At 34.1% G+C, this 13,005-nt stretch overlaps 1 protein-coding gene across 2 annotated transcripts in view; it reads left to right on the top strand.

The window, feature by feature from the left end:
* The window catches only part of Rfx (regulatory transcription factor Rfx), a 154,146-nt gene extending 141,840 nt beyond the window's left edge, over window positions 1–12,306 (top strand). For both annotated transcript variants that reach the window (XM_017609658.1, XM_017609659.1), the window contains 8 exons: window positions 5,050–5,134; window positions 5,203–5,413; window positions 5,501–5,665; window positions 5,914–6,354; window positions 6,456–6,758; window positions 6,832–7,146; window positions 10,675–11,043; window positions 11,114–12,306. In XM_017609658.1, coding sequence (XP_017465147.1) covers window positions 5,050–5,134; window positions 5,203–5,413; window positions 5,501–5,665; window positions 5,914–6,354; window positions 6,456–6,758; window positions 6,832–7,146; window positions 10,675–11,043; window positions 11,114–11,263 — 2,039 coding nt within the window. In that variant the 3' untranslated portion in view covers window positions 11,264–12,306. The remainder of the gene's footprint in view (window positions 1–5,049; window positions 5,135–5,202; window positions 5,414–5,500; window positions 5,666–5,913; window positions 6,355–6,455; window positions 6,759–6,831; window positions 7,147–10,674; window positions 11,044–11,113) is intronic.
* Window positions 12,307–13,005: the final 699 nt, after the last annotated feature.

Genomic DNA, 13,005 nt, shown 5'->3' with positions numbered 1-13,005 from the left:
CCCTTTTCCTAACAAAAATCATATAATACCAAATTTCCAACTTTGTGCAAAAAGTATAAAAATTAATTCTGCAATGTTTCACCAAAATTTCAAACTTTTTAATTAGAATCTCTAGAAAAAAATTTGGTTTGCAATTGAGTATAATAAAGTGCGAGTGAAAAGTTCGGCTCATTTGTTTCTCTTTCAAAAAAATGGTCGGACATACTTACTTTGTAAGAAAAAAAATAAGTAACACCGCCAACAAAAAAAAAATGCCAAAAATTAATGGTAAGCCTTAGCTTAAAATTGCACTTTATTATACTCAGATTTATCGAATTTTTTAACAGATTTTACGGGGTAAAAGGATACTGTCACAGGGCTAATACATTAAGGATTATTAAAAAAGGCTTTAAGATCTGTAAGCTTTGTGGAAAAAATTTGCAAAATTATTTTTTGTCCCGTATTCAGCTCTCATAAATATGGCCAAAAACGACTCAGAAAACGGGCATTTTATATACTACAAATGTACAGTATGTACATACATAAGCCCAGACATATGACAGAAAAAAAGTTTGCCGTGTGCCACTTTTATTTCAACACATATGAGTAGTCCACTTGCAAACAGCGTTATGTGATTTTATAATAGAAAGCCAAAAATTTTAAAAACGACTACGACAATAAGTGATATTTAAATTGAATCTTTTTTATTATTACCTGAAAATTTGGATAAATAAGAGCCTTATAAAATTGTAACATAACATAACATGACATAAGATAACATTAACGGTCTATACTAGAGGTGTCAAACTATCGATGGTACTATCGATAGTATCGATAGTTTTATTTTTTTGCCCCTATCGATGAGTAGTGATAGTTAAAGTTAGGTTAAACTATCGATAGTACTAGTTGACTATCGATAGTTTTAAACTTCTTGCACAGCCGATTTTATTTATAATGTCTCCATGTAGCTGCGCGTCAGTTTTTTAAGTTAGTCAATTTTTTATTATAAGTGATACTTTCATTGTGATTTTTCCTTTAATGGCCGTTTTCTCAAGCAATCTTTAATTGAGAAGTTCCCTTTATATTTAAACGTTGCTTCAAACCATAAAGCTATGTCTGAAGTAAAGCATTTCTATTATCGGTGTTTGACGTTTGTATGTTTCTTGGCTGTAAACAAATCAAAAAATTGTATTATGAAATTTAAACAAAATATATCATATTTGAAAATTTATAATAAGCAACAATTAAATAAGGTAACAGTGATTTTGTTGCGGCAAACGATAAAGCTGTTTTTGATAGACTTTTTTATGCTGATTACGAGTCCGTAAGCATAAAGTTTCCATCAGCTTCAGATTTTGAGAAAAACGAGGTCAAAGTGTCAAAAAATCCCTTTTTTTGCTGTATTTTAGAAAGTCTAGCACNTTTGTGGAAAAAATTTGCAAAATTATTTTTTGTCCCGTATTCAGCTCTCATAAATATGGCCAAAAACGACTCAGAAAACGGGCATTTTATATACTACAAATGTACAGTATGTACATACATAAGCCCAGACATATGACAGAAAAAAAGTTTGCCGTGTGCCACTTTTATTTCAACACATATGAGTAGTCCACTTGCAAACAGCGTTATGTGATTTTATAATAGAAAGCCAAAAATTTTAAAAACGACTACGACAATAAGTGATATTTAAATTGAATCTTTTTTATTATTACCTGAAAATTTGGATAAATAAGAGCCTTATAAAATTGTAACATAACATAACATGACATAAGATAACATTAACGGTCTATACTAGAGGTGTCAAACTATCGATGGTACTATCGATAGTATCGATAGTTTTATTTTTTTGCCCCTATCGATGAGTAGTGATAGTTAAAGTTAGGTTAAACTATCGATAGTACTAGTTGACTATCGATAGTTTTAAACTTCTTGCACAGCCGATTTTATTTATAATGTCTCCATGTAGCTGCGCGTCAGTTTTTTAAGTTAGTCAATTTTTTATTATAAGTGATACTTTCATTGTGATTTTTCCTTTAATGGCCGTTTTCTCAAGCAATCTTTAATTGAGAAGTTCCCTTTATATTTAAACGTTGCTTCAAACCATAAAGCTATGTCTGAAGTAAAGCATTTCTATTATCGGTGTTTGACGTTTGTATGTTTCTTGGCTGTAAACAAATCAAAAAATTGTATTATGAAATTTAAACAAAATATATCATATTTGAAAATTTATAATAAGCAACAATTAAATAAGGTAACAGTGATTTTGTTGCGGCAAACGATAAAGCTGTTTTTGATAGACTTTTTTATGCTGATTACGAGTCCGTAAGCATAAAGTTTCCATCAGCTTCAGATTTTGAGAAAAACGAGGTCAAAGTGTCAAAAAATCCCTTTTTTTGCTGTATTTTAGAAAGTCTAGCACAAAAAAAGGAGATAGAACCTTCAATTGGGGCTTAAATTAAAGATATAACTCTCGACTACTTTCCCTGCACCTTGACCTGATGGTCACTAAAAGTCATTTATTGAACAATATAAAAATACTGGAATAAATACTGTGCCATTGAAAAAAAAAAAATAAGTTTTGCCAAAATCAGTTTTTGCTGTTAAATAAATAAATATAAGTGACCTTACGATTAAGGTTCAGGGACGGTATTTTAAGCGATTGTAGTCGAAAGTTCAATCCTTAATTTCAGCCCAAGTGGAAGGCTCTATCCCCTTTTGTTTAATTGCGGTGGGTACTCAAACTTCGCAAAAAATCAGGTTTTGCTGTTCAATTCAGGTCAAGGTGTAGGGATGGTATTTTCAGGGATCGTAGTCGAGACTTATAGCTTTAATTTAAGCCTAATACCGCCTTTGGTTCTTTGCTAGAGCTTTTAAAATATTGCCAAAAAACCCCGATTTTTTGACATTTTGACCTCGTTTTTCATAAAGTCTGGAGCCGATGGAAACCTTATGCTCATGGATTCGTAAGCAGCACTGACAGGCCAATCAAAAACAGCTGTAACATTTGCCGCAACAAGTTTTTTCCCATTTTTGTTGCCATGTGTTATAGATCATAAGAAGAAGCTTTCTTTACTAGGCTCATAATTTTATTTTTAATCGTAAGCTTCAGTAATAGATATATAAATAAATAAATACAATTTAATAAAATGCTTTACTTAGACAGAACTATAAATGTTAAAGCAATATTTAAACATAAAGTGAATGTTAAAGTTAAAACTTACTTAAGAAAACGACCCTAAGTGTGTTTATATTTTCAATATTTTGTTTTTGGTTTTTCGATGCCGTCCCTGTTAATTTGGAACATAACGTTACATTGACTATCGATAGTACTATCGAGGGTAGCGTTTGACACTATCGATAGTATTGCTGGAAACTATCAGCGAGTAATGATAGTTTTTTTCTGAAGCATGGAAACTATCGATGGTGGCACTATCGATAGTTTTACAACTCTAGTCTATACGACCTAAAGCAGTTTTCTAAGTTCATCGGAAGATGTATACTTATGAAAGTTTATAAATAAGTATGATAGCGACTTTTGGAAGAAGAGTTAACATTTGATGCTATTTTTTCAGAACATAAAAAGATTTTGCACTGTGAATTGTGTTTTGCACTAAAAATTTCAAAAATTTTTCATAGCGCACTTTGCAAGTGGACTTCTCATATGTCGAGAGAAAATTTAGGCACTCCGCACATTAAGCGCCTAACCATAGTAGGGTAATCGTCTCTGCATACTAAAATATGAAGCTTTTATGCCGAACGCATTTATTTCAATGAAGCTTTGTACATTACGATTCATAATCGTGTTTTCGTCTAATCATAAAAGCTTCATAAATCAAAGCACCAACATTGTAAGGCGCTTGCCATTTTGAAATCGGCATTTGTTTACTTTTTTGTGCGACCAGAAAATATGTTATGTGTAGAAAGTGTTTATTAGCTGGTGACTTATGTAGGGTGTGCAAGTGAGCAGAAGTCGAGTAGTCATACATTCGTTTCGGCATGGCAAAACGATTAATCTACTTTGATTAGCCGCGTAATGTGCGGTGTGCCTTAGGGTGTAATTTTTTTTGTTAGCCAACCGCTAAAACCCCTAAATAGCGTTTTTTGTTACAACTTTCTTATTTTATACCCGATTTTTCAAATCTTTATATCGCTGGAAAGGTCTCACGCATGACTATAATTGTCCATTAAAAAGTTTTGGCCTTCAACACCGTTTTAATTAATACCTTAATTAATTTTGGAATTACTATCCCTAGATTTTTATTTTCATACGATGACGACCTTGTTATAAACGGGTTAGGCTATATTCAATTATGTATAGTCTGAGCGAGCCGTTTTCGGTGATAAAGACTTTAAAAATCGGATATGAAATAAGAAATGTATGGCAAAAAACGCGATACACCCAACAATTTCTCTTGACATAAATATTCAAATCAAACTGACACGCTAAACTTTTTTTCGTGATACGCCTTAATGTACATACATAAGACCGCACCGACAGAAAGTTCGCCGTACGCCCCTGAGTCTAAAGAATTTTTTGCAAAACCTTTTTGAAAAAAATTCCCGAACGTAGGGTTCGAGGAGACACTTTTTTTGTTCCAAAGTTCATTTATCTCAAATACCCCGTTCTAGTACTTACCGACCAGATTTCGGTTCTGCCACCCTCATCGCAGTAAATTAAAGCTCACCAAGAACCGTAAACCTTTGTTAAGGAAGTATTATGATTATTTCAGTAGAACTTTTAAAAAAATGTTATTGCCGAATGCAGGTGTCACCGAAAAATGTAAAATGACGATCCCTAGGTTCGGCAAAAAAAATTGAAATTGCAAGCATAGGTGTAGTTCAAGATGCGTAATAAAAATATGAAAATTTTCAAGGGAAACGGATTACTTTTTAAATCAAAGTCAAACCTTCTAAAAGTCACTTAAGTTACTTTAATTCACGGGTTTCTTTGGAAAAATAAATAAGTACCATATTCACGTTTAAGGGCAAAATATTTAATCGTATTTTGACCAAGTTTTATAGCATACGTAAATAAATACATTAAGATTATTTTCATTTTTTATATTACAGTTTCGGCGCAGGATGCTGGCCAAAATTATCAAGTGCAATATGTAGATACAGAGTTGTATCACGGCAATTCCAGTCAAACGCAAATGTAAATAGAAATTAATTGAGGCTATAATATCCATTTGTACTTTAAATAAATGTTAACCTCCCACGTAGGACGTATCCTTTTTGCCCGGTCGGCGACTACCAAGCAAATGGCCAAGCCTACTATTCAACAGCGGCAACAAGCAATTATGCAACCGCATCGGTTGCAAACACGCCCACCACACACGCGTCGTCATTGCCATATTTGGTACCAGTTGAAGAGGGATTATTGCTCAATACATCGTCGCAATCCCACAGTCGAGATTCACCGCATAGCTTAACGGTAACCATCGAATACCACAGAATTTCCATAACACCAAAAAAAAATGCATTCACTGAGTCTTCATTGCTATGTGTTTACTATTTTTAGGAAGTGGCTTATATCCAAGAAACGCAGAGTACCCCACAAACCCCAACGTCTACCACAACAACGAACTCTGTAAGCGGTGGTAGTATCGGCACTGGCGGTGGAGGTGCATCACCAGACAGCGACCAAAATGGACTTGGCACAACCAATAAAGTTGCTTCTGCGACGGTAAGCTATGTACTCAATGTCATACTCCTTACGAGTGTTAAAGTAATAAATTGAAAATGCCAACGTAATTTTTGTAAATTACATGCAAAATTTGTGCATAACGCCCATCGCCTTTTGCACCCACATCCTTGCGTTACCCCATTGCTATACGATTGAGTGCTGGTCCAAACTTTAAATAATGTCGATATTTTTGTCTCTCTTTCACTCGCCTGTAACTTTGAATTCTGTGCTGGTGGTGGCTGCTGCAGATCAAGTGGTTGTCACGTAACTACGAGACGGCTGATGGAGTCAGTCTACCCCGTTCCACTCTGTACAATCATTATATACAGCACTGCAACGAGAACAAATTGGAGCCGGTGAATGCTGCCAGTTTCGGCAAACTAATTCGTTCGGTGTTCTCTGGCTTGCGCACACGTCGTTTGGGCACACGCGGCAATTCCAAATATCACTACTATGGCATACGCATCAAACCGGATTCCATATTAAACCATATGATGGACGAAAAGCCGACGTATTCAACACATTCCGTAAATGGAGTAGCGGGTAGCATTGGACACTCAACTACCGGTGGTGTAGTTACATCCAGCGGCGCAGGTGGTAGTTGCGGTAGTGGCAATATGTCGAACAATGGCAATCGCAGTTTGAAAAAATTAAATTTCAAACCAGAAACATATGAGACTTGTGCACAGGTATATAACTGTTACATCAATAAATAGTTTATCTACCTAATTGCTTAATAAGCAAATTAATGCATCTGCAAATATAACTACATATTTTTTAATATTAATAGTATCTGGGCGATGGTGCTGGCGCGATTCCCACCTTTCCTCCTATCGAGTTGGATCATACATACAGCAACGAACTCTCACAAGATGATGTGGAAACATTTCGTGCCATGTATCGTGAACACTGCGAGTCCTTTTTAGATGCTGTGCTCAACCTGGAATTTAGTACCATTGAATTTTTGTGGCGCGAGTTTTGGCGTGCGACCGACAACAACAATATGGACGAATGCGAAGAGGAAAAGTATCTGAGCAAGGCAAAACTGTATTTGCTGTGCCATTGCGCAGAAGTACAAAAGTTCATCAAGGAGGTGAGGTGACGCTTTTGGGTTTTTACGTTTAAGATTTTAAATCAAATTTTAAATCAATTTTTCGCTTCGGTAGGTGGACTATCAATTCTACCAAAATATGGTTGATGTAATCATTCCCGATGTGTTGCGCTCCATTCCGAATGCTTTGACACAGGCCATTCGTAATTTTGCCAAAAACTTGGAACTTTGGTTGTGCGAGTCTATGGTTGGAGTGCCAGATCGTCTGGTACAAATAAAATCATCAGCGGTGTCAGCTTTTTGTCAAACTTTACGCCGCTACACATCGCTCAACCATTTGGCACAGGCTGCTCGTGCTGTTCTCCAGAATGGCTCGCAAATCACTCAAATGCTGAACGACTTAAATCGTGTGGACTTCCATAATGTGCAGGTTGGTAATGCCTCCGAAGTTTTCTTTTAGGTTTGATGCTGTTTCAAAGTGATTTTAAATTTTGTAGATTTATCAAATTAAAAACGTACGGAAACTATTTGAAAATGATGGCACATAGTTATAGTTGCTTGATGGAGTAAATTTTAATTCGAAATCAGATTATATGTAGAATATTTTATTTAAAAATCATCTTAAAGTTTTATTTTAAGAATTATAAATCAAAGTTATTTTCCTCTTTTGCCGACAGGGAAAACGTTTGATTTCTGATTTTTATTATAAAAATCACAAAAATTCTTGCTTTTAATTTTTTAAATAAAAATCGGAAAATAATTATGCTTTTCGGTTCGACGGAATATTTTTTTTAACCGTTTTCGATAATTCCAACCATTAGATCATGAAGAAACAGTACTCCTAAATTTTTATTTGAGCATTGAAGTCGGTTTATTTTTAATTTTTTGCTTAAAATTACTTTATTTACCGACTTTACAAAAAGGAGGGGTTTATTAAGTTTTAAAATAAAATTAAAGTGATATTATTTTTAATTTTTACTATACAGTTAAGCCGATTTTTTGTGCATTACGTAATTAGTGTCATGCATTGCGAATTTAATTTCATGAAGCTTTTTTGTGCTATGTAAAATTTTGTCGTACACATGTTAATGTATAAAATTATCGGGGTTTCGACATAACTTGCACTGAACCATAACGTAAGTTCCGTGGGAATAAATTCAGACAGATCTGGTGCATGTAAAACATGTCACAAATAAGTTCCATGACAATTTTGTATTAAATAAGCAGTTCACTACACAAATTAATTAACTCCACCTTAAAAAAAAAAATCTTACATTTAAGTGTGTTCTCTTTATAAAATATTGAATGAAATGTCGGTTTGCTGCATTTGAAATGCAACATTTAGCTCTTTCAAACATATGTTTTCGAAGAGCGCCTACGCATTTTACAAATGTACATTTACGCGAAATCGTATGCTTTTGACAATAGCCGCGTTTCAATCGCTTATTCAGTTCCGTATCTATCACGACCAATTCGCCAGAAGACATGGTAAGAAACCTACTAAAAAAGGGAAAAAGAAATTTTAAACAAAATTTTATACAAAAACTTGAACTGTTTCAACCATAATCAAAGTAGATATTAGCCGTGTTTTTTTACACGCTTAATGGGTAAAAAAAACAATCATCGACAATTTCCATTTCGAAACAAGTAATTTTGATTTTATCGACAACTATTCATAAGCACACATAAAGTTTGTCGCTTACAGCTCCATACAATTTATAAGCGCAGATACGTATGCGGGTAAAAAAACTCGCCTATTGTAGGGTAATTAAACTGTATGTTTTGTACTTGTTTAATTTTGTTCTATGAATTTATTTGTTATTAGAAAAAAAAAAATTTGATTATTAATACTTTAACATTCGACAAGAGCAAACAATAAAGGAATAATATTAATAGATTGGCGCTTACACATATGTTAGTGTTTGGCCGAGCTTCTCCTCCGATTTGTGGCGTGCGCCTTGATGTTGTCACACAAAGCGGAGGGACCAACAGTTTTACGCCGACTCCGAACGGCGATTGTATTTTTATGAGAAGCTGTTTTTCATGACAGAAATACACTCGGAGGTTTGCCATTGTCGAGGGACGACCGCTGTTAAGAAAAAACCTTTTTTCTATATTTTTGCGATGTTGCTTTGACCAGGGTTTGAACCCAGACGTTGCGGAGTGGAAGCGCGCACTGCTTACCACTACACCACAGCGGCCGTTGAAGGAATAACAATTTTACATTAAACATCATTTTATGATATATTGAGTAAATGTAGGGTAATTAACCATTTACACTTGTTTAAATTCATGAAGTTAAATTTTTGTTCTATGAATTTGTTTGTTATTAGAAAATAAAATTTTTGATTATTAATACTTTAAATTTCAACAAGAGCAAACAATAAAGGAATAACAATTTTAAATTAAATACCATATTATGATATAGATATGAAACAAAGCAAACAGAGTTCATCACAAATTGAGCTAGATTTTTATCAGCATCAATGTTGGTGTGCGTGACTTTTTTTATCCAAATAATGTAAAACAAGTAATCTTAAGCGAAAAAAAAAAAAATATTCCGACGAATTAATAGCCAACTCCATTTTTTTAAGTCGGTTAATAACACGGCGTTACAAAATAAAGAAAAGTGCACGAACTTTTTAAGTGACCTAGTACAGGTCACGAAACTTATTCTTAAAAAACCTTTTCAAATTACTTCTGGCACTAATTCGGTTATTGTTTTAACCAATTTAAGGTTTTTGTAGGCATAAGAAAGAAGAATATGTGCACTATTTAAAGAATTAATAAGTTTTATGAGGACATTGAAAATATGAGGAAAATTTTTAAATTAAATCTGAAATTTACGCCAATTTTTGATGTACATTTAATTTGATTTACGATGACCTTTTCTGCTTTGTTGACATTTTTTAAACTCACAAATTAAAATGCTCACGACAAAGAGAAATTCGGGAAATACCCGTAAACGAAATTGAGCTCGCGCTTGTTTTTGTAACAAACAAATGGTTGGTTTGAAAAATTTGTAAGCTCAGAAAACTTAACCCAAAAGTTAACTTATTAGAGCAGTACGTGAATGCTGAAATCGGTTAGTTAGCCGAGCGATTAACTTTTGCGTGAGTTAACTTTTCCGCGATTCTACTGTGCTTCATATTTTTGCGTTTTCCAATAAAACAAGAAAACATTTTCCTCCATTTTAGAAAGGTTCGTCGGGTGGTCTAGGACACTGTATATATACATATATGCATACATATGGGCATTTCCATGTCCATCGTACACATTCAAACTGAAAAAACCGTAATCTAAAACCGCATAGCTCTTAATTAACCAGGCCATTCGCACGGGACAAAAACAAAAGAGGTTTTCGCAACCAACAATTCAAACGCCGATTTCAGTGAAACCTGAGGCAATATTTCAATGTGACTAGTTTGAGAATGTTGTGCATTGATGTCTCTTAAAAATGGTTTTGATTTTAACAATTTTTTTTAAATAAAGCATGGAAAGTAATTCATTTCCGTCTTGAAATAAACGTCCCGGGAGACGAAAAATAATAAAAGTCCCAGAAGATATGAAAAAGTGTTTAGTCTTACGATCTTCGTCTCAGAAGACGAAAACCACTTTTTCATTGTTCAGTAATAATTATACAGCTATATTTAATTTTATTTTTTATAATCGTTATGATCTCTGAAATAAAACATTAATGTTATGTCGAATATATTTTATTTTGACTTCAGTGCCAATTCAAGGTAAGTTTTTGGAAATGTATGACTTATTTTGTTTCAACTACATAAGCTAATTTGAACGAAATCGGACCATAAAGACGGTAATTAAAATATCATATATGATATGTGTATGTTTCTTTATAATTATACATCTTTGAATTCGCGCGGAATGAAAATCGCCCTTCTCACCTAATAATACATGCTTGATTTCTATTTAATCATAATATTTTATTTTGTAGGAACAAGCTGCTTGGGTATGCCAGTGTGAGCCGGCGGTCGTTCAACGTTTGGAGAATGATTTTAAAGCTGCACTACAACAACAAAGTTCGCTAGAACAATGGGCCTCATGGTTGCAACTGGTTGTGGATTCTGCTCTACAGGAGTATCGTGGCAAGCCAAGCTACGCCAAGGCAGCACGTCAATTCCTACTCAAGTGGAGTTTCTACAGCTCCATGGTAATACGTGACCTGACATTACGTTCTGCTTCCAGTTTCGGTAGCTTTCATTTAATACGTTTGCTATATGATGAGTATATGTTTTACCTGGTGGAGCACAAAATAGCTGAAGCGCAACAAAAAACGACAATTGCAGTTATCTGCGATCGAATGGTGAGATTCATTAGAATCTGTTTCCGGTTATATTTACTTATGCGATTCCCCCTCCCCTTCGGCAATATAGCACAAAGATATTGATTTTGAATTCGATTACCAGTTGGAATTTATCAGCGAGAGTCACGAACAGCAGCAACAACAACAACTTAGTTCATCCAATATCAACAATGCTTCTTCCTCCGTCGGCAATTCTGCGAAGCGTCTGAAGCATGAATGAGTGAGTGCTGGCTTGGGGCAGCAGAGTGTACACAGGACCGCAACCACCAGTATTCAATGCAGCGACGTTGGCGTTTTGCAGGCAAAGTTCGCCGAATATCTTTGTTTATTGGCGTCCTTATAGTGGTGACAGTCATAACGTAACAAAAAATCCGGGAACATATATTTTCTACTTCTGCAACGCAAGGAATTCCAGGCATTTAAACATTGAAATATTAAAAAAAATAATAATAGCATATAAAATTTACATAATTCATAGGACTTTTTCACGTACATATGTATTATTTAAATAGAAGGTAAGCAACTATTACTTGTAATTGCCACCATATAGTGTTAAGCCGTCCAGATAAGGAAAATTGTCGATCGCCGCGGTTACCCACCTTCATCGGTTTTATTTGTCGGTGTATATGAAAACAAGCTATTTACAGAGTGTGAAGTAATTTCTCTGAACTTGATTGACGATAATAATTACATATTGTCCATATATACATATCGTCGCTACCATGTCAAACTATCGAATGTGCAAAAATTATTTTTCAATTACGACACCTTGCGCATGCGTTTAGAATGATACGCAAGTTGCCAAATAGTCAAATTTCGAGTCTACTTAGAAGCATTGCTTTAACAAAGTGTAGATTCCCTCACTTTTTACTAATAAAAAACAACCATTTTTACAACAGTTTTTTTGCTTTCCTAAAAAGTACCCATTTTCATATTCGATAGTTTGACATGGTAGCGACGATATGTATGTGCTGTTTGTATAACTTTCATGTTTACGTGTCATATGCATAATAATTATATATGTTTGTATGTATATCTGTTGCAGTTATAATATGCATATACATATGTGAATGTATGTATGTACATATATATATAAGAAATCGTCTAATATCAGTTTTGTAAGGTTTCACTAAGAATGAATGTTGGTGTTTTTCGGGCAAAGACACTTGTAACTCACCAGAGAAAACAGAGGACTAGCCCACTGTTGCTATTTTTAACTATACTTTGAATGACTAATAAACTGAAAAACAACATCAAAATATACATAGATACTCTATTAAAATTGGATTCTTCAAACTACGTACAATAGAAGTTTACAAATTAGAATCACTTTGTAATTGAGGTGACTCGAATTGTTCTACTTTCTTGAATTTTTTTTTAAGTAGAAAAAAGGCAAAACAAATATAATTTCCAGTATTTTATTATTGTTTTTTTTTATGGAATCTATTACGCAGGATTGTTTTTTGGTTGCTTAAGTAATAATATTATGATTACGGCTCTGCATATTTTGCAGTAAACGCATAGTTTTGCATATATAGCAAAAAATTTCATATTTATTGCGAATATTTTTGTTTATTTTACAATAAACGCATATAGTTTTGCACATTTCTGCTTTTTTTTACTTACAACTATTTAAATAAAAAAATACAACCATTTAAAAAATACCTATAACTTTTTCCAAAATATTCATCTGAATATCTTCTCGGACAGCCAAGCGGCCATTAAGGCACTCTCTTATACCTCTGTTAAATCTCAACTTGTGAAGAATTGTGGGAGAGAGCCAGCCTATATCTCTGATCAATACAAACTTACCCTGATATGGGTCCCGGGACATAGAGACATTTACGAAAACAAGGCAGCGGACGACCTGGCAAGGTGCGGCTCCGCGCTGAATGTGTCCCAAAAAAAAATACCAAAATTTATCACTCGAAGGCCAAGAAGAGGTCGAACTGTGAAGGATCC

This window comes from Rhagoletis zephyria, unplaced genomic scaffold (genome assembly GCF_001687245.7).
Source record: "Rhagoletis zephyria isolate East Lansing unplaced genomic scaffold, Rhagoletis_zephyria_1.1 Rzeph_scaffold_00244, whole genome shotgun sequence".
Lineage (NCBI taxonomy): Eukaryota > Metazoa > Arthropoda > Insecta > Diptera > Tephritidae > Rhagoletis > Rhagoletis zephyria.
This window is presented reverse-complemented; position numbering and strand designations above follow the sequence as displayed.